The sequence below is a fragment of the Carassius auratus genome, linkage group LG28B, assembly GCF_003368295.1.
Source record: "Carassius auratus strain Wakin linkage group LG28B, ASM336829v1, whole genome shotgun sequence".
Lineage (NCBI taxonomy): Eukaryota > Metazoa > Chordata > Actinopteri > Cypriniformes > Cyprinidae > Carassius > Carassius auratus.
Window position 1 is genome coordinate 8903006 of NC_039293.1, and position 19899 is coordinate 8922904.

The following is a 19899-nucleotide window of genomic DNA, read 5'->3' on the forward strand; positions in this document are numbered from 1 at the left end:
ATAAAATAATGACTGATTCACAGGAAACAGGACTCACTCCAGAAATGTTGATGGTTGACACAATGCAGGGTTTGACGGCTCAAAACTGTGAACTTAAAACATGGAAGCCAGCCTTATTTAACTCTGGCTTTTTTTTTAACCAAAGTAACATTAGCAATCAGTTTTTAGTAAGTGTTGTGTGTTTGTTTACCCAGTGTGCGCTTTCACATAACGGTGCTAATTTAGTTAAATGAATTAAATGATTACATTTTTAAAAAGGAATTAGGTGAATAATAGAAATATTGTACAATTTATGGTAAAATCATGCATTTTAAATGTTTTACTTTTAAAATATTCGCACTTCCACTCTAATATGCTCATTAAATATTGTCTTGCCGCATTGACAATAACAAACATTACAGGAATCACAACGACTATATGATATCTTTACCGTCGAAAGTGTGACAAAACGTTGAGTAGTTTTCATACCTGGACATTATGTTGGTCATTAGCATTTCTGTCGGATATTAAACGTTTAGCTATAACCTACATCTTACCTCACATTCTTCAACCATTAAAACTTAAGCATAGCACTGGAATTTTCGCTTCAGCTTCTTTGAACCGCAAACGTTGCCTCCTTTTATTTGATTGGCCCATCTCAAATATTTCACATTGATGAGCGCCTTTATAGGCAGAAACAAATGAAACCTGTCATAAACAGAGCAATAAAGTGCAGGTGAGCAGCAATCAAGAATATCAGAAACTAAAAAGACAAATCTGGCCATATCTGATTCTTAATCAGTTCTGCAGAGGTTACGGCCTTGTTTGGTGAAATAGCTTATTGAAGTATGTATTTTTTAGAGTGTTTGCTCATCTGCACATCTATGACGTTTCCTTTCAGATGTCTGTAAGATGTCTTTAAGATGTTTATGATTAGAATGCATGTAAAACTGAGATCTTAAAGATGTCTGTCAGATGTTTATAAACAGCAGATGTTTTCCAGACCAAGCGATCTTTAACAGTGAGGATCAAAAGAGCGGTCGCTTCCATGTTGAGTTCAAGTTTGTTCTACTTCTCTTGATCTTATTACTGTTTGCAGGTGATTTGAGATGTGAGATGTCTGTGTTTAATTGAATGTGGATTGTTCATCCCCGTCTGTACTCTTGGACTGGACTCCGAGATATTTACAAGATTATGACAGCTCTGCATATTTAAGTGTTTGTTGTATAGTATATAGTGTAGAGGATATGAGATTGCCGGAAATGATAAAACCTCATCAGATTTGACACCGTGTTAAAATAGTTGATTGATATGTGGAATCGCTCTCTTTTATGTGATATTTATGTGTGAATCATTCCAGCCAGAGTCAGCGTCGGCGCTGAAACACTCCTGAAAACACGGCGCTGATCTCACAGATTTCCAGGGCATTGTGAGACGTTTAACTGGATCTCAAGTATTTCTAATTCAGAATCAATAGTCCGATTGATCTCGTGCTATGAATGTTGCTTTATATCTGATTGCATAAATGCACTTTAACTTGAATTGATTCATATCCAAAAATTACACAGCTGATGTAAACCGTGCCATATTAAAGAAATCATGTGACCTTTTTAAGCAAACTCATTCATTGAATGTGTTTTTTCTGTCACTCTTAAAAGAAAGTAAAGTTGTATCACTTCACTCACAAACTGAAACAGGAATGTTATTTTCACGAATTTGAAAGAAAAAAAAATCAGTGTAAATGCAAATGCTGATATGCCTTGTGATGAACCATGAATGTGTCTGTTTATTATTATTATGTTTTTAAATACACGTTTTTTCTTAATGAATTGTACTAGAGTCTGGTCTGTTTATCAATGCTTAAGGTGTATGTTAGGTGTTATAACGAATGCAATATTGCCATGCAACAATTAGCCTACTTTTATGATTAATAACAGGCTTTGCAGTAAGAGCCTACAAATGTGTACATCATGAATTAATTTTATTAGTACTGCAAAGAGCACACGGTGATGATGTTGACCACAGTGATCTGACCTCTAGAAAGTGCTGAAAATAAAAATAAAAAACATTTAAAAACAAACATCAGTTGAAGCCCAAGTGAGATTCAGAAGCATAGAAATCTGATGACAAACTGAAGAACATGCTACTGATCACGTGACCAAACCAACAACACAAACCGTTCTTCACGTGACTGGATCTCTGATCACACAATGAACAACACATACAGCAAAAACAACACGAGATCTTTAGCGTCACTAGTACTACTGCTGTTTAAATGGATTTGCAAGCCGACTGTTATTCTTCAGCTGTCTACAAAATGCTGCTTTTTGCCCTGAAAAGCTCCCGAGAAAGAGTTCTGGGAGAAGAAGTCAGTTTGGCAGTTTATATTTGGGGTTTCAAGTGCAATATTAGTTCATGATGCATCAGTTCCAGCATATATCACAGAACCTGCCAAGATCACATCTGAGTCATACTTCACCCTGAACTCTGATGGAAAAGATTTCGTTTAATGAAAATTAAGGTTGACTTTAGGACATTAAGATTTTTATTTTTTTTTGCATTGTGACTTTTATGAGAATAAAGCATCTACCCTCAAAAATGTTCATTACTTTTTTAGACAAAACACTGAATGCTGTACTGTTTTTTTTTTATCAACATTTTTAGACATTATTTTTATTCTCAGTATTGATTCCCATGATTTTTAAATTCAAATCTGTAAAGTGCATGAATAAAATACATCTAACTGAATGGAGCCAGTACAACTAAAACAATTATGATATTTAATGTTTTACAGTTTAACTAAGATTTTTTTTTTCCCTGCAGTGTTATTAATTTTGGGGGAAATGTGTTTAATTGTCCTGATAATTTTATGGAGGACATCATTTAATTTTTCCATTTTGATTTTGGGGTGAATATAACTGTGAATATGTTATGATCTGGACAGGTTTTTGTGAGATCCACTCCTATTACCATATTTCCATCCATTTAACATTAATGCATAAAAAAAATAACAGCCACAAGTGTAGCGTGTGCCTCCGAATCAATGCGTTTGATTCTTTCCCAGTCCAGTTTGAGGATGTTCAACCATGATTTCACAGTTTCTCGCGACTCGTCGAAGCACAAACAAGCACTACGCAAACTTCTGTTACGAATGTGACGTATATTCAGAGACGTTTCAAACCACATGGACGTGTGAAATAAATACTTGCGCAGAGTCTGTTTCAGGTCTGATGTTCCTGTAACGTTGCTCGTTCTGCTGAACTCAACATTCTCTGCCTCCTACTTTCAAAAAGCCTTCCCATGATGCTCTTCTGCATCCCCCCCCCTGCAGTCCTGCTCCGACTGGATCCTAGGAGCTGATGATCTGGCCCGACCAGGTCTCGTGTTTGGTTCCTGGTTTGAGGTGCGTGATGATCACCTCCACGGCCTGGACCTTCAGGTTCTTGGGTGGGACTGGACAGACCTTGTATGTGACCTCGTCTCCCTCCACAGGGACATACTCTCCTTCAATACTGCCAGAGAGAGAGAGGGACGAGGGTTTACACCAACACAAGACAGTTTGAGATTAGAGATATGAGGCTGCTGCATCTGACAACATCTGACTGTGAGTCTTCATCAGAACACAAACCTCACATTATCTTCAACAGCACAGCTAGTTCAAATATCAGATTGTTTTGTAGGGTTGTTGTTATTATTATCTTTCCTTCTATTTTTCCTCTTGGTGTTGAAGTGTGAGGTGGAGCTGATTGTGACGACAGTGAAAGCAGAAGATCACAGCGTCTGAACTCTGACTCACTCTGAGATGTGTACGAAGATGTCCTCTCCACCGTGAGCTGGTCTGATGTAGCCGTGACCCTTCGACCGCGAGAAGTTTTTACACACGCCCTTAAAGACGGGACCTGCGTTTGCACGAACAGTCCTGCAGACAGACACACAGAGACCAGATTCACACAGATTTACTTGAAGGCTTCAGAATAGCTAGTTCCTGTCAGTTCCACTAACGGGAAACACTTTAGAACTTTGGCAAGTTTCTCTCAGTAACGAACAAACGTATTCCAGTAACAGAACATCTGTTCTGAAGGACCTGGGCTTAAATATCTAAATGTTAAAGATCATTTATACAATGTTCATCTAACAGTTTATTTTAACATTTTAGATTTTAAGTTACTTGTTTCAGATGGCTCAGAGAATATTCAAGAGCCACGTCATGTTTGCAAAATGCTAAAGTTGAACATTAACGTTTAATCTAACATACACATACTTGTTTAAACCTTTAAAAACTTGAAGTTTTGAATGTTCTGAGAACATTCAGAAATAACATTTGTATAACTTAATGAGTTAAAAGGTTTTTTAAACATTTGTTCTCTGGAAATCAACTGGAGGGTGTGGCGCTTGCAACACAAGGTCGTGGATTCGATCCCCAGATAACAAACGTACTTCTGAAAGCATCCAATGCATGACTGTAAGTTTAAATGTGCATTCACAAAAGATATCTGTGGTGTGTTGTCAATAGTGAACCCATTGCGAAATCTGTTCAGGGGGATCTTTCACCCTTTCTCCCAGCTAACAATTTTTAGTTCTTTCTTTCTTGACGAAAATAGAACGTTCCCTTTAGGTACCGTTAGGGGAACATTCGGGGAACCTAAAGGGAACGTTCTATTTACGTCCCAAGAAGGTTCCCAGAACGTACTTACGCGGAGTAAGTGCGCGTGCGTTTGGTGGGCAGGGGACTCGGTAACTCCCCGGGCTGCAGTGCGGCTCGTTCCCAAACACGGCTGCCTTCTCTCAGGAACGGGAACGACAGGGACAGCGGGGCCGAGCGCGGGGATCGCAGAGACGGGTCCGCCGCGGGCGACAGCTCCGGTTCCGCCATGCTCACTGCGTCGGTTTGCTCTCTGAGCTCCGGATGCTCGCGGAAGACGAGGTTACCTGTGGGAGAAACAATAAACTCCCATCACATCCAGCGCGTTATTAGTGCCAGCTGCAGCTCCCTCTGACGCACGCTGTGCGGTGTGTTTATTGACGAATGCTCCGTGCACGCACTTTGATCTGTTTTTATTTGCAGTGGCACAGATTGTGCAGTGAGGAGCGACGTGCAGTAAAGCAGCTTCTGCACTGGCATTAGTCTGTGCTTCACAAAGCCTCTGTGTAGCCTATGTGTGTGTGTTAGTTTGTGTGAGTTTACATTCAAGACGGTTGGCGCCCGGGGCGCGAGTGCTGCGTGCCCGGTTCCTCGCGCACAAAAGCCCGTATTGTGTTCAGAGAAGCCTTCCAGAACACAAGGAGCCGTTCTGCGATCAGACTGAACTGTACTTCTCTTGTAGGCCTGCTGGCCGTCAGATGTATATTTCATTAAAAGGATAGCGCACAAACCTATTTATGTGCAACTGATGTGTATTGTGTACAACACTGATGAAAACAACAGAAACCATCACAATTTGTAAAAATATATATTCCAGACTTTTCAAGGGCCCTCTCTTCCTTTGGGGCCCTGGTAATCAGTACTGGTTTTACCCCCAGTCCGACGCCCCTGAAAATTGGACTTGTATTGGTATAATGGGAAGTGTAAGAGACTCTCTGGGACTCTACTGTCGCCTTCTATTGGTGGCTTGTTACAACCACTAAATCCTAATGGAATATGGCCAAAAAACAACAACAACAACAACAACAACAACAACAAAAAACACTATGAAATACCTTTTGATGGTTTTAATGACTAAAGGTTTATGGTTTTGTTTTTAATTGTATTTGTAGCCTAGTAGAAACCAATATAATTTATGTGGTGGGTTCTATTTGTACTATTATTATTGTTGTTGTTGTTTATTTATTTTTTTGCAGCCTTGCCTAAGATAATGTCCCACAATGCACTGCTTAGTTGACCTTATGCTGCAGCTACAAACAAACCGAGATTAAACAGGTTATCAGATGTTTTTTTAATAATTTCTTTTTTGAGTTTATAAAGTTGGATTGAAGTTGCAAGCAATGTTCATTCTGACCTAACAGTATGCTACATCAGGTGTCAGATGTATTTTAGGTTGATAGTCTCTGTAGGGTTCACGCGTTTGAAATGAATGTTGGACGCGAAATCTGGCCTCGTGACGTCGGAGCTGATGCTGGTTCTGCCATTATGAAATAACTTTGGCATCACCGCTTATGGAATAAAATTTCTCATATAATGACAGCACAAAAAATATATAGTAGATCTACGATATGATCTGCATTCAGTGATAGCATACATTTGACCAAAAGCGAACCAAAATGACAATGACGCAATCACGTACAAGAACAAGCGACAGTAAAGCTGTTTACACTTTTTCACACGATTGTTTTGACTCAAAAAAAAAAAAAAAAAAAAAAAGAACCGCGGCAAAATGAATAGAACTGGCGCCGAACTCTTACACGTCAGGTTTGTGTTGAGGAACGCTTGATGGTTCGAAGATGCGGTTCCTTTGATCTCGCGCTCAGCAGCATCAGCCGCTTCCAGAATGTTCCTGACGCAATCTCCTCCGCTGACTTACTGGACAGCATCTCTCTAGAGGCGTCATCTGTGCCTTTATTTATACACAATCAACGCTTATAATAAATGCAGTGTAGGAAGGCGCGCTAAGTTTTGAAAAACGAGCGGACATCAACAAAAGCGCGGTGCGACGGGATCACGCATAATCATTTTAACATTGTTTTAGATTACATATTCGCTTATTTATAGTACAGACATTACAAGTATAAAAAACTGAAATAACAAATAAATGGATCAAATGCAGAAACTTACAGCCGCTGTGTGGAGTTGACAGATGCTCCGGTCCTGTCGATCGCCGTTATGTAACGTTAAGATGAAATACAGGCTAGGGTCTGGTTCTTACAGACTATGGTGCAAACCCGCAGTGAGGAGCTCGTGTGCTGGAGGAGATCCCCGTAAGCACGCTTTTACCGGGAGAACCCACGCGCTTGTTCAATGTTCATGCATCACCGAATCCCGAAGATGACGCACTGAAGCCGTTCAGATGAGTCACTCCCATCACTAGACTGTCTCGTGTCGAGAGATTATGTAAACAGCAGTCAGCCTGCAATACATACAACCCCAGTAGTATCATCTATTATAGACTATAGTAGTCAACACTTGAGTGGATCAAAACCTTTCATCAACGTTGTTCTTAGGACAACTCTGATGCGTTTTTTTTGATTCACTTCAAATGTACATATATACATTTATGTGAATGCAAGTAATACTCTAATTATAACACGATGGTTATCATAACAATGTGGGGACAGAAATTCTGTCATAAAACATGACAAAAGTTAACATATCAATACACATTATTTGAATGTTTACCCAGATAGCAATGAGTCGGCGGACCGCCGGCGGCGCTCCGGCGGCAGTAGAAGCGTCAGAATAGCGTAATCGCAAACACGTTTGACGGTGCACCGCCGGCGGCAGCCGCTTTTTAGAAGCGGCAGCCGCCTTCCTACCGCCTTCGTTCCGCGGCCGGCCCGCGGGCCAACCGCCGTCCCGCCGCCGTTATATCAAAGGCGACCCTTCCGCGGCCCGTCGGAGGCAAACGCTATTTTCGAGCGATCGGTCGCCGCTTGCTTATTTATTTATTTATATATATATTATATATATATTATGCAGTTTATCAAGAATAATGATTGATCAAACCAGACAAATTTCAATTGACGTTTTAATTCCACATTTCAAAGTACAGTAACTGTCATTGAAACATGATGTCAGATCCCTGAAATATAAATAACAGAAAAAAAGAGAAAAAAAATAAAATAAATACACACACACACACACACACACACACGCAGGTTTCCAATTAAATTGTTAAAAAAAAAAAAAACAGCCTTAGCTTACAAGCAAATTATAACACTTACAATAATTGTTAATAATATAAAGAGGTCAGCTCTGGCATGAAAAGAATTACCAGTAAACATAAGTAATGAGTATATCTGGTACCAAAGAATGTGCAGGACACCAAAAAAAATTCAGGTATAACATCACATTTACAAGCCATTTCTAACAATAAGATAAGTGGTAATAATTTAGAATAAAGCTCTGGAGTAGAATAGACCATTATAATGGCATTGCTGACCTGGGGTACAAGATGTCTCTTGTATCTGTGATAAACATCTTCAAATATATATAAAAAATACTGAGGTAAAAAAAGTAGTAGAACAGATATAACTGCAATGCTGACCTGTGGCACAAGGATTTACAAGCTATATTTAACAATATAATAAGTTAAGCACTATGATAATATCCACAGTGAACAGTGTGGATTGGGGAGTGCAGTCTGACACTTCTGGCTTCTTTAGGGGTCTTGATGTTACTGACTGCAGGATAAAGAAAGGGTTCCAGTTGTCAGTGATGCTGGGATGTCAGTAGTCAGCCTAGGTTTAAGGGGTCGGCTGTGGGTCCCTCTCAGCTGTGCGGCGCCTTTTTCCGCCTTCACGGTCAGATGCTCCTTTCAGGTAACGCGTAACGTTAACCTGGATGGCCTCATCAGTGGCATCCTGTGTTGCCGGGTTCTTCCGGATGGCTCCTGTAGAAAATACAGATCTGTCATTCCATTTGAATGGCATAATGCCATACACATCTACTAAACATATTTTTTTTTTTTTTTTTTTTTTTTTACATCCAACTTACTTTGAACAATGGTCTTCAGGAACATGTCTCTAAAACATGCTTTATCCCCAACTCCAGTCCAGGTTGTATTGATGGAAAGGTGATTAGAGAAGATACTTTGAAGCATCCGCCAGACGGTTGTCTTTAGGTCCCTCCCACATTTGATTGCCAAAAACCGAAGCTGAAAATCCAAAAAAAGTGTTACAAATTACATTTCTCTGAAGCTTATCATACATAAATATAAAATGTGACAGGCTATGGATTCAGACTGTAGAATATGCAGTGTACAATCTTAATTCTACTTTTTACATTACCCTATGGAGTTATAAACGAAATCAGCACACTTACAAATCGTTCCTGGAGCTCTTTATCCTGCCTCAAACTGTTGTCAAGCAACGCCAAATCTTCCTGGGTGTCTAGGGGGAGTAACAGATCCCCTGGCAGGGATAACTCTCCAACAGACACATTGGCACTGAAATGTTGCAGCATAGTGTCCATTTTGTTGTCCATGCTACGCACAACATCGCCAAACTCTCCAAGACGTCGCAGCATTAAGGTCTGATCTGCACCTACAGGGGTTAAATAAAATAATAGTCAGTCCTGGTCCCTCAACTACTAAACTATGACATTTATATCTAGGTCTACTACATGTATAGTTGGCCCCAGTGGGAATTAAACCAACAACCACAGGTGTTGTTTGCAAGTTGTACCTGATTGCCCAGTGCGAGCAAACGTCTTCAACATTGTCCCAACTTGCTTCACCTGCTCTTGAAGTGAGCCGCTGTCATCCGAAGCTACAAAATGAAAGGCATATGGTAATTTTGTACATACATCACATACTCTTTCCTAAGTTTGACTTTTTTGTGCATGTTCTTACCTGCTCGTGCAGTGCTTTCCCTCAGAGCTTGGTTCTCCTCCCTCAGAGCTTGGTTCTCCTCCCTCAGGGCTTGGTTCTCCTCCCTAAGGGCTTGGTTCTCCTCCATCACGGCTTGTTTTTCATTCTGGAGTCTCTGGAAATCTACATTAAAAAACAAAACAACAACAAAAAAAAACACCTAAAGGCACTATTTTCAATACTTTTAAAACACTGGACACTAAGACATAGGCCTAAAATATACCTTCATAGCTGAAAACTTCATGCTGTACACGAGATGCCAGGGGAGTCCAAGGGCCAATTACAGAGCGATGACTTTCTCCTATTGATAATCATTGACGTAAAAATATGTTTGAAGTTATTGCATACATTTAATGAATTGGACTTAAAATGGAACACTTAGTTTAGCGCAACATATTACATACCTCCAGCGTTTTCACCCATATGCTGCCAGGGTAAATTTGCTGCTGGGGGTGTAAAGCTTAGTACTTGACGAGCTGGAAGAGCAAACATAACAGCTTTAACTTCAGTGCAGAGTATTGCATATTCAGTAATGAAACTATAATTGAACTGTGCAATGCTAATGGAATGTACAACACACCTCGACACCTTTCATCCAGAAACTGCTGCGGCGAGTAACCAGTCAAGTGTCCTAATGAAAAACAGATTATGATTAAAGGATTCCTTATCTTAAATAGAAGCAATAGTTTCCAAGACAAAAAAACGTCACAAATAACATCACTTACTTGTACTCAAACTCTTGGCTCTGTGAAGTGGAGTCTGAATTTCTGGGGAGAAACCTGGTTCTGAGAAAGAGGAAACAGAAATTTGAAAATCTAACAAAGGGTATAGTTTAGTGGCAGGATCACAAATCAAGCATCACAGCAGTTTTACATACCACCTCTGAAGTCTACAGATGGCACAACATTTTCCTGGTTTTCTGGAATCGATGCAACTTCTGGAGCATCGGGCAGCACTGAAACCTTGTTACCAGGAACAATGTTTTCAAAGCTCAAAAGAGGTTGTCCAAACGACAGCACTGCTGGTGCATCTGGAAGACTAGACTCCTCTTCATCAGAAGAGGCCTGGGGTCTGTACTTGGAATTTGAGATTCTCTTTCTCTTCTTGTCATCGTCCGTCGTTTCAACGCTAGAACCTGTTTGGAAGCGCACCAAATATCTCATCGCCTCTTGCCAACATTCTAGAGCAGGGAATAATGAATGAAAGTCAGTTATCCACCATAAACAGACAAAGAAAATACACAGATGAAATGCAGGAAAATCAAATGCGTAAGTCAGAACCATTTACCTGTTCACTTTGTCACACCGGAAAAAAAATCGAGTACTGCAGAATAGATCAGCACCGTGAAATCCTCTGTAGATGTGACACAACTTCGGGCACGCTCATCTGGGTGATTCTCACGAAATTGTAGTTTCAAAGATTTCATATATGACATTTAAAAAAAAATTTGTATCAACAAATTTTCTTTTTAAGCATTAAGAGTCGGGTCTGAAGTGTCAGTGACCATAAACTTAAAAAAGTTTTACTGACAATTTAACAACTTTTTTAACATATTTTCAAAAACATGTCCTCAAAAATCTCATTACCGTAACACTCTGAAAAGTCCAGCGATGTGGGGAAAAATAATACATTTTCACATTTTTAAAAATGGTTTATTAACAGTCATGCACAGTTACTTGAAACTCTGGAATAAAATATATTTTTATAATAACATTTTTATGTGATTTTCAATTATTTCTCTCATTACCGCAACACCTGCTGCATTTTGCAGCCAATTTTTTTATTTTTTTTTCAGTGAAAACTGAAATATTTTCAAAATGATGTTGCAAACCTGAAAGAACATAATGTATAGATTCTGCACATACATTTAAAAGCAGACTACTATTTTTCAATTTCTTAAATAAATCTTAAAAGAACACATGTTGCGGTAATGATACATAGGTTACGAAAAAGAGGTTCATGATTTCGGTAATGATAATAGGCATATTAAGTATGTGGTATAGTCAAACAAATAATATTTAATGTAGAAAATAAATTAGATAATATTGGCATAAATTATTTTGCAGTGCTTCATAACTAGATACCATAGGGTATAAACACCAGGGGCCATTTTCACAAAATATTTTAAGTGAAACTAAATGTTGCTCCTAACTCCACATCTTTAGGACTCTTCGCCTCATCTTCGAGTACTTCATAAAGTGTTTTTATGTAAAAATCAGCTCTTAAATCTGTGAAAAGTTAGTGGTAGTCAAGAGGACACCTAAATCACAAAGACCAAATCCTAAACAATCCTAAAATGGCTGTTTCCACAGCAATCCAGTTTGGATTTCTTTTACCTTTGTACTAAATCTTACTGTCATATCAGCCATAATAATTCTAGTCCGTTATTTAAAAGGCTGCTTATACATATAACAATTATTTATAAGATGCAGAGATGTAGAAGCTGACAATTAGCTGAACATATGCTTGTTAAATTAGTGACACTCTAGTTCAAACTTTGAATATTGCAACATTTTTATTTTGAAATCTTTATTTGATTATGGCAACATGATATCTCATTCGACAATATTTATATTATAAAATAACTGACAGAGACCCATCCCTTATCAGCCAATCACTGTGGGTGTAGTTAGTAATCATGCTGACATCATCCATACCAAAAAGGTCATCCTCACTCTTTCTCTTAGCTTAAGATTTCTCCCCATTCCTTAGTAAAATTCTGTCACAGCTGCTTTATGAATAGGTTTTATGAGAAGCAGTTTAAAGGGCACCCTGTGGTTTTCCGCAAAAATAAATACTTAATAGTGTAATGTTAGAAAACAAAGAAGACTATTATTAGTTTTGTAATTTTAGTTTTATTATTAAAAAATTATTCACAATACATTATTACAAAATAATGTTTCTTATTTTATTTTATATTTTATGTAATAATCATATAATTATGTAATAACTATTTATTAATAGTCATTGACAGTGGGAATGTAGTCTTTGATAACTCAAGTGGATTTATTTCTTTCTACTGAAAGAGTTGGTTCTGGTAAAGAGTATACCCAAGTGTGAACCTAAAGTTTTTCCAAAATCGCTCATTCCTAAAAAGATGATTCACAATATATTTTTATTTTTTCCTTAAAGATGTTCTCATTCAATTTAACCCTAACCATTCTATAATAATTGTTTTTGAATTAGAATTTAAAATGCTGCATTTTTCCATATTTAAATACACTGCCATTCAAAAGTTTAGCATCAATAATAAAAAATAAAAAAAAGTTTTTTTAAAGCCTCTTCTGCTCATCAAGTTCTGTTGCTCAGTATAAAAATCATTACACTTATAGAAAGTCCTCATAATGATAGATGCACCAATATTTGTGTAGGCTTCCCAACAATTTTTGATAACTACTCCTGCTGTAACCTCTAACCCATAATGTCGCTCTCCTTCCTGGGGTTTGGTGGGTTGGTATAAACGTTTTCTCTGAAATTGGTCACCCTAGCCTTTGCTTAAGCTTTTTTGTTTTGTTTTTAAACAATATTTAATTTAATAACTCATTATATATATTTAACAATAGTCTGTATGATTAAATTCTCATTACCGAAAAAGAGGTTCTCTCTACCGCAACTGGCCTTAAATTGTTGCGGTGAGTGAAAATGGTGTTGCGGAGGATGAGGTGTCTTAGCATGTTTTGCTAACAACAGAGAAGCCATGATAATTTAGCTAAATTTTTACTCTGTGTATATAATCAGTCATTAATGAAGTATATTTTCATAGAAAATTTGTAATCTAATATTTTTCTAAATTTGGAAAACTACCCGTTTCGGTGATGATAATCAATTTGTCGTGTACACGTTCTGACAAGAGAATTTTACACTTTTAACTTGAACAATATGAAGATATCTGCCTACCTTGTTGGTATTTTGAAGGTTCTGCCTCATGTGTTGCTTAATTTAAAATCAAGATTTATATTTTAAAAGATTTGTGTGCGTAAATGACCCTCAAAAAATATTGCGGAGGATGAGAACATTAGTCATGGACACTTTATATTTCCACTATTGTATCATTATTATTATACATGAATATTCAGTCTGTCATTTTTCTGTCATGTGAAAAATTATAGAAGCATATCCATTTACTTTTTTCAGAATATTTTAATTGTAATTTGTTTAAATTACAACATAACATAAGGTAAGATACAGCTGGACGCATTGCGGTAATGAGAATTTCAGCAGAAAATGCAATAAAATGCAAAAATAATGAATTCCTATTTTGAAATTACTATTTGTGCTAGGTAGAGAACAGTATTGTCTTTATTATGGTGGTTTTATATATTACTAAATTGCATGTTTAATGTCTAAAATCACTAGTGACATGGCGTTTCAACTGTTTCGTGAGAATGACCCATCTTGATCTGACGTGTTGAGCCTGGTCATCAACTCTCTACAGCACAGACACTCTATTTCCGTCGGCATAGATTGGCATATTCCCCCACATTCACACCACCAGTTCATGTTGGCTCTCATCCTCACGTCCTCAGGCTGTTGAGCGATCGCAACTAATACACGCGCATATAAATTTCACTCGCGGCTGGCTTGACGGTGTTTTACTCAGGCCATGCTAGCTGGCAACAAAGGATTCCATTCATTGTGCTAAGCTAAGCTAACGCCGACCCAGTCAAACTAAAACAATGCATGCACTGACACAAAAATGCATTTGCCCACCTATCTAAATGTAGGAAATAATGTGAATAAGCCCTATTTCAAAAAACGGTGGAGTGTTCCTTTAATTGTAACATGGCGGCAACTTTGTAAACAAGGCTAACTTACTTTAGCCTTACTTTAGCTTGACTAGTAAGGCATGAACAAAGATGACTACAGATTTTACAAAGATAAACTAAAAACAATGTAAACATAATATTGCGTTAAGGAAACATGTACTTACTTAAACGATGGTAGTCCACAGAAACTCGCGATTGAACGGCGAACTGACGCGAATGTGTGCTCTAGTTATGTTGTTTGGGGAGGGGCCAGGAGCTCAGTGGCTCCAGTGCGTCATCGAGCCACCGTTTTAGCTCCGCCCAAAAAAAAATCCTGAACACAGCAATGGTGAAAACCTATACTTTCTAACATTTATAATGTGTTTACATTTTTTTAAGTGTTTTACTGTCTTAAACATTTGTACAGGTCGCAATTGCAAATTAATCCCTTATACATGTAAAAAGTCAAAAAAAAAAAAAAAAAAAAAAATCGAGGTTGGAAAAAAATGAAAGACATAAAATGACATTTCCTGGAATGGCAGAAAGACGAAATATTTCTAAATATTTCATAAATCTGCCAGTGCAGCTGTGAAACCAGAGGAGCTTTTAGATTTTAGTTTATCCTTCTGATCAGGTCAAAACAGAGATTTTCCTGTTTATGATAGGCTATTACCATGGTTGCAAATTAATAAAAAATTATAAAGTATAGACCTACCCAAGATTTTGGCCATGTTGCAGATGTCTTTCACTGTTCACTGATGTAGCCAGGCATTAGTGAAAAGTCTAACTTCATCAATTTATTCAGCTAAATTGTTCATACCATGAATTAAATATCTATTTTAAAACCTAATCAGAATCAGAAAGATATTTATTGCCAAGTAAGTTTTACAAAAGGAATTATTTTTGGTTTATGCATGTCTCAATTGTGCATAAATCAAAGAAATGTAAACAATTTTCACCTAAGTGCATAAAATAATTTTACATATAGCCTATTAGGCTACTCTATCGCTTCAGAGTTTCAAAGTAATTTAAATGTAATTTCCTAAACCGTACCTTATCATGGAATCAAGAGTCAAGAATAAACCCTAAAAAAAAAAAATAATAATAATAATAATATGGGATTTAATTCACATATAGGCTATTATGATTTTATAATCGCTTCAGATGTGAAAAGTAGTTAAAATGCTGTCAGTTCCACTTCCATTCTAACTCCCAACATGCTAAACATAGCCTTGGCTGCTGGTCGATTTTAGTAGAAATCCTTGCATTTCAAAGCGGCTTGCCGCCAGCCGGCCGCGGTCCATTAGACGGAGGCAACCGCCAAAGAAAATGAAGCAGTCGGCCCGCCGGCTTTTCGCCGGCGGCATCTCGCAAGAAATGGGAGTGACGTATTCGGCGGCAAACGTTTCATCCCCGCCAGCGGGACGCACCTATAGCCGACAGCTTAGGGCCGGCGGCAAAAAGAAGCCGTGCGGATATTTTTTGCTAGCTGGGTAGGTGCAAAGCAAGTGTCCTTATTTGTTTATGATTATTTTTATTATTTATTATGATGGAGGGAAAATACCATAACTTAAAATAGAGACATTCTAAATAAAAAAAGGTTTAGCAGTCTTACATGTGTATATATATACTGTATATAATGTAAATACAAAATACACAAAAAAATCATAATATAAATTCTTTTCATTTATTTCATTTTAAAATGTCAAAAGCAGGAGAAAAAAAAAACATATACAGTTTCAGATGAAAATATTCCATTCAGTGTCAGAAAAAGATTATTTGCTAAAAGATTTTATAGAATTTACCTATAAAGTAAACTCCATAGGACACAGCAATACAACACAATAGTCCCATTTAAATCGTTATAAAGGCTGTTTTATTAAGCATCTCCTATTGGTCGGCACCAGCTGCTCACTGATTGGTCCACAGCTCTTCAGTTCTGTGTGTAAATTAGTCTTATGAGAAGTTTCAGCTGATTTTTCATGCTTCATAACACAGATGAGACTGTTAACTGTTCCACCAGGACAGAAGACCCAGACCTGGTTCACTTACAGATCCCTGCAGAAGAAAACAAGAGATGTGAGTGAATCATCAGTGTGTGATACTGCACAGACAAATGGTGGATTGCATCTCTAATATCCTCACGATGAGTGTGTAGGGAGCTTCTTTCTGCTGCGCGCTGTCCTCCGCTCCTGCAGGTGGCGCTGTGAGGGCTGTGCTCGGCCCTTCCTTCTCTGCGCTGGGACCCGAGGGCGACGTGTCGATGAAGACCTCGTCCACCACCCGGAAGCGGATCTCCTCGCCCTGGTCCATGTAGAGGTCGTGAGCGCCCTCGTCCGTCTCGTACTCCCACATCCACACCTGCTCCGCCTCATCGCTGTGCCAACCGTGAAGGAACAGAGCATGCTGGGAACATGATGCTACAAATACACTGCTAGCTCATCAACAGTGTCATGTTAATGTGTTGGTAGGAGCGATGACTCAGGATACAATTTAGCCGGCTGCTGTAGCGACTCTGGCGGGATTATGATGTCATCGAAGAATCCGAGGCTCACTGTGGAATCGACACTCATGATGTCATTATTCAGCTCATAACAACTTGTGACAACATGCAGGCTTTTCCAATTAACTTCCATGTTCTAATTAAGATCATTCCAGAAGTTACAATACTCTTAAACTACTTGAATAAAGGCTTGACAATGAATTTAAACCATAATGATCTACATGTAAGCGTGTTATTTCACTATCACCCAGATACATATTTGGTATTATTTGAGTATTTTCTGGCTTCATGTTAATTTTAAATAGGTTCCTTGAAACTCTGTTTTACAAATTTTTTTGTATTTATTATTATTATATTTTGTATTTCTCTATATAGTTTTTATTTATTTTTAGTACATGTTAAAAAAAATACTAAAACAAAGTTAACTAGCTAGAATATTTATTTTTTTTAATTCAGTCAACATTTGTTTCAAGTAACAAAATGTTTGTTTGTTTCTTAAGTTTTAGTTTATTTTTTCGTTTTTTTTGTGCATCAAGCTTAACTAAAATGTTCAATTTTGCCCTGTAAACTAGCTAAAATTAAACATTTAAATAAACATTAAATTAACTAAAACATATATTATTATATTTGTATTATATCCCTAAAACATATTTTATTTCAGTTAATGTAAATTTTAGCTTTTTATTTTTAAATTATTTGTAGTTGTTTTAGTACTTAAACTAAATGTTGCCGTTTTATATTTTTATTTTTATTAATTATTTTATTCCAAGTAACGTGTTTTTTTTAGTTAATTTTAAAATTATTTTAGTATTTCAACTAAAGCTACATGACAACAAGAAATGGTGTCTCAGCAAACAGCTGAAATAAGTTTAAGTATATAATTATAATTTTAATTTCAGTAACATAATTAGTAACATACATTTTTAGGTTATTTTACTACTTAAATTACATTACATTTAGCAGATGCTTTTATCCAAAGCGACTTTCAAATGAGGACAGTGATAGCAATCAAAAACAACAAAAGAGCAATGATATATAAGTGCTATAACAAGTCTCAGTTAGTTTTATATATATAAAAGATGAATTAAGGAACTAAATGAAAATGAGAAGTTGTGAAAATGTAGTTGAGAATATAAATTATTTCAGTTAACTTTTATTTTTAGTTCTGATGATTCCAGCAGTGATGAACACTAGAAGAGAAAAGCAGATTTTTCCCTCTCTTACCATGAACACCTTCAGCGCTGCAGCCTCTGATCTTTCCCACCAGAATCTCGTCCAGGAACGGGTGGAAAACCACATACCGAAAATGCACTGAGGAGAAGGAGAGAGAGAATGAGAGAATGAGGAGAGGGTTTGCTAGACACAGACAGAAGGCAGTGAGGAACAGTCACCTTTAGTGTGGGACGCTCCATCTCCAGGAAAGATGTAGGAGTCCTCCAGTTTAGTGATGTCATACAGACACACACACAAGCCCACATTATACACCACCTGCAGAGTTCACACCACACACTTACAGACACCACTGCTTTAGGTCAAATAAAGGCAGCCCTGGTCATCAGAAGAACATTTTGAGAATTTCATTCTGGTATTTCTGTCTACATACATGATTCATGCTTTGTTTGGATGTCTCTCAGCTCACCTTGTTGGCGAGCTTCTTGTTGAGCTCCTCGGAGATCGCGTCGTTCAGCTGTCGGTGGAAACTCCACGGAGGAATCCGGACCGTGTCCACCATCTCCACCAGCACAAACATCCTCGACCAGACCCGAACCAGAACCCGAACCAGACCAGAACCAGAACCCAAACCAGAACCAGACCAGAAGCGAGACAGAACTCTAAACGCTGTAACCACACTGAAACCGGACTATGAGATCTTACAGAGAGATCTTACAGATATATTACAGTACTGCGAGTAACTATGAACTTCTATTAGTTACTGGTTTATGAATCTGTCACTCTTAAATACGATGTTCCACAGCTTTGTCATATTACCAGCTTCCGCCGGCTGTGTTTCTGTGATGACAGATGATATCCAGCAGCTCCGGTTTATACATTTACACTATCAATAACCCAAAATCTGTCATTTGACTTGAGCGCACGGCATGACAACAGCCACACATGCGCCGATTTACGACACCGGCTGGCGCTTTACGGCACTGACGTCACGCGCCCGCATAACACCAGAGACGCCCAACGAAAAATACGTAAATCGCCTTAAAAGCACTTCATTTTTATGTTAGCTTTATGTTTATGTTAGCTCTACAGATATTAAAAACTAACATGAATTCATGATATTTAATGAGATGTCCATCCTGATATCTTAGACATCATTCTGTCAGAAGTGCAACACTTTGTTCAGTCAGAAACTCATGCAGAAGAGGTTCACATGCAGCTCACTGAGGAAGACTTTTTAAGACATCGTGACTGTCGTGTAAAAAGCATTGTACTAAATACCATCCATAAGCTCGTCTTTTGACTATTACTTGTTTTCTTTTCGGATTTTCACTTTTCAAATATGAATATGAAGCACAGGACATACAGTGACATCTGCTGTTCATCTCCTTAATAATATTATATATAATGCAGTATATTATCCGTGGGTAGAGGGCACTGCCCAGAGGCACACTCTCTAACAGTGATAATTATGGGACATTTGTAGGGTTAAATATATAAGTACCACCTCAGAAAGTATTTTACTTTCCATGTACCACCATGACCAACATTAAAATACAGTAGCATAGCAGGCCTAAGTATTCAGCTACAGCTCTGCATAGTTAAAAAAAACGAGGCAGTTTCATTCCTAATAAGAATATTTATTGTTTTCAGCCACTTTAACATTGTAAATACACAGTTTTAACATTAACACTGCACTGTGCTTACATACAGCCAAAAAAAAAAAAAAAAAAAAAAAAGATTAAATTAAAATGTGTTGTAGCTAAAAGTTAAAAGCTGTAATGTAGCCTACTTGTAAATGTAAAAACAAAACAAAACTTTACTCAAATAAAGAATAATGGTTTTAACATGAATTTATAATTTATTTATTGATTAATCTACGTACCACTAACGGGACTCTGTCACTTATGTCACTTTCCATTTAATTTAATTTAATTTAATTTCACACATCTTTTTCTCATTGCTTCGTTATGTTTAGAAA

General features: G+C 37.6%; 3 protein-coding genes across 7 annotated transcripts; all 3 read right to left on the bottom strand.

Annotated features, from left to right (window-relative positions):
- Positions 1–2021: 2021 nt before the first annotated feature.
- Positions 2022–6986, bottom strand: LOC113067470 (cold shock domain-containing protein C2-like). Of its 2 annotated transcripts, XM_026239891.1 has the most exons (4): positions 6749–6986; positions 4674–4908; positions 3776–3898; positions 2022–3491 (listed from the first exon to the last, which is right to left on the bottom strand). In XM_026239891.1, exons 2-4 carry the CDS (start codon positions 4850–4852, stop codon positions 3329–3331), a joined length of 465 nt encoding a protein of 154 aa, XP_026095676.1. In that variant the 5' UTR covers positions 4853–4908; positions 6749–6986; the 3' UTR covers positions 2022–3328. The 2 variants fall into 2 exon arrangements, with proteins under 2 accessions (XP_026095676.1, XP_026095675.1); XM_026239890.1 differs by lacking the exon at positions 6749–6986 and having other exon boundaries at positions 4674–5290.
- Positions 6987–7968: 982 nt separating this feature from the next.
- On the bottom strand, positions 7969–14734 carry LOC113067422 (uncharacterized). 3 transcript variants are annotated; one of them, XM_026239831.1, is made up of 12 exons: positions 14431–14734; positions 10378–10680; positions 10226–10285; positions 10081–10131; positions 9905–9976; positions 9724–9801; positions 9562–9623; positions 9483–9519; positions 9316–9399; positions 8954–9174; positions 8627–8786; positions 7969–8522 (listed from the first exon to the last, which is right to left on the bottom strand). In XM_026239831.1, exons 2-12 carry the CDS (start codon positions 10661–10663, stop codon positions 8377–8379), a joined length of 1257 nt encoding a protein of 418 aa, XP_026095616.1. In that variant the 5' UTR covers positions 10664–10680; positions 14431–14734; the 3' UTR covers positions 7969–8376. The 3 variants fall into 3 exon arrangements, with proteins under 3 accessions (XP_026095616.1, XP_026095615.1, XP_026095617.1); XM_026239830.1 differs by having other exon boundaries at positions 9483–9623; XM_026239832.1 differs by lacking the exon at positions 9724–9801 and having other exon boundaries at positions 9483–9623.
- Positions 14735–15934: 1200 nt separating this feature from the next.
- On the bottom strand, positions 15935–19242 carry LOC113067451 (DNA-directed RNA polymerase III subunit RPC8-like). Of its 2 annotated transcripts, none has more exons than XM_026239873.1 (7): positions 18738–19242; positions 18388–18598; positions 18140–18236; positions 17973–18059; positions 16736–16799; positions 16391–16622; positions 15935–16303 (listed from the first exon to the last, which is right to left on the bottom strand). In XM_026239873.1, exons 1-7 carry the CDS (start codon positions 18797–18799, stop codon positions 16253–16255), a joined length of 804 nt encoding a protein of 267 aa, XP_026095658.1. In that variant the 5' UTR covers positions 18800–19242; the 3' UTR covers positions 15935–16252. The 2 variants fall into 2 exon arrangements, with proteins under 2 accessions (XP_026095658.1, XP_026095659.1); XM_026239874.1 differs by having other exon boundaries at positions 18388–18499; positions 18738–19240.
- Between the last annotated feature and the right edge of the window lie 657 nt (positions 19243–19899).

Excerpts from the sequence above, each read along its gene's own strand:
- LOC113067451 (XM_026239873.1), bottom strand. The coding sequence starts at position 18,799 with ATGTATAAACCGGAGCTGCTGGATATCATCTGTCATCACAGAAACACA. Across the intron at positions 16,800-17,972 it reads CAGCGCTGAAGGTGTTCATG|TGAGCCTCGGATTCTTCGAT; the intron begins GTAAGAGAGGGA and ends TCGATTCCACAG. Across the intron at positions 16,623-16,735 it reads CTACAGCAGCCGGCTAAATT|CGATGAGGCGGAGCAGGTGT; the intron begins GTATCCTGAGTC and ends CGGTTGGCACAG.
- LOC113067422 (XM_026239830.1), bottom strand. The coding sequence starts at position 10,663 with ATGAGATATTTGGTGCGCTTCCAAACAGGTTCTAGCGTTGAAACGACG. Across the intron at positions 10,132-10,225 it reads AGCCAAGAGTTTGAGTACAA|GACACTTGACTGGTTACTCG; the intron begins GTAAGTGATGTT and ends GTTTTTCATTAG. Across the intron at positions 9,624-9,723 it reads TGAAGTTTTCAGCTATGAAG|ATTTCCAGAGACTCCAGAAT; the intron begins GTATATTTTAGG and ends TTTTTAATGTAG.
- LOC113067470 (XM_026239891.1), bottom strand. The coding sequence starts at position 4,852 with ATGGCGGAACCGGAGCTGTCGCCCGCGGCGGACCCGTCTCTGCGATCC. Across the intron at positions 3,899-4,673 it reads CGCACGCGCACTTACTCCGC|GACTGTTCGTGCAAACGCAG; the intron begins GTAAGTACGTTC and ends GTCTGTCTGCAG. Across the intron at positions 3,492-3,775 it reads ATCTTCGTACACATCTCAGA|TATTGAAGGAGAGTATGTCC; the intron begins GTGAGTCAGAGT and ends TCTCTCTGGCAG.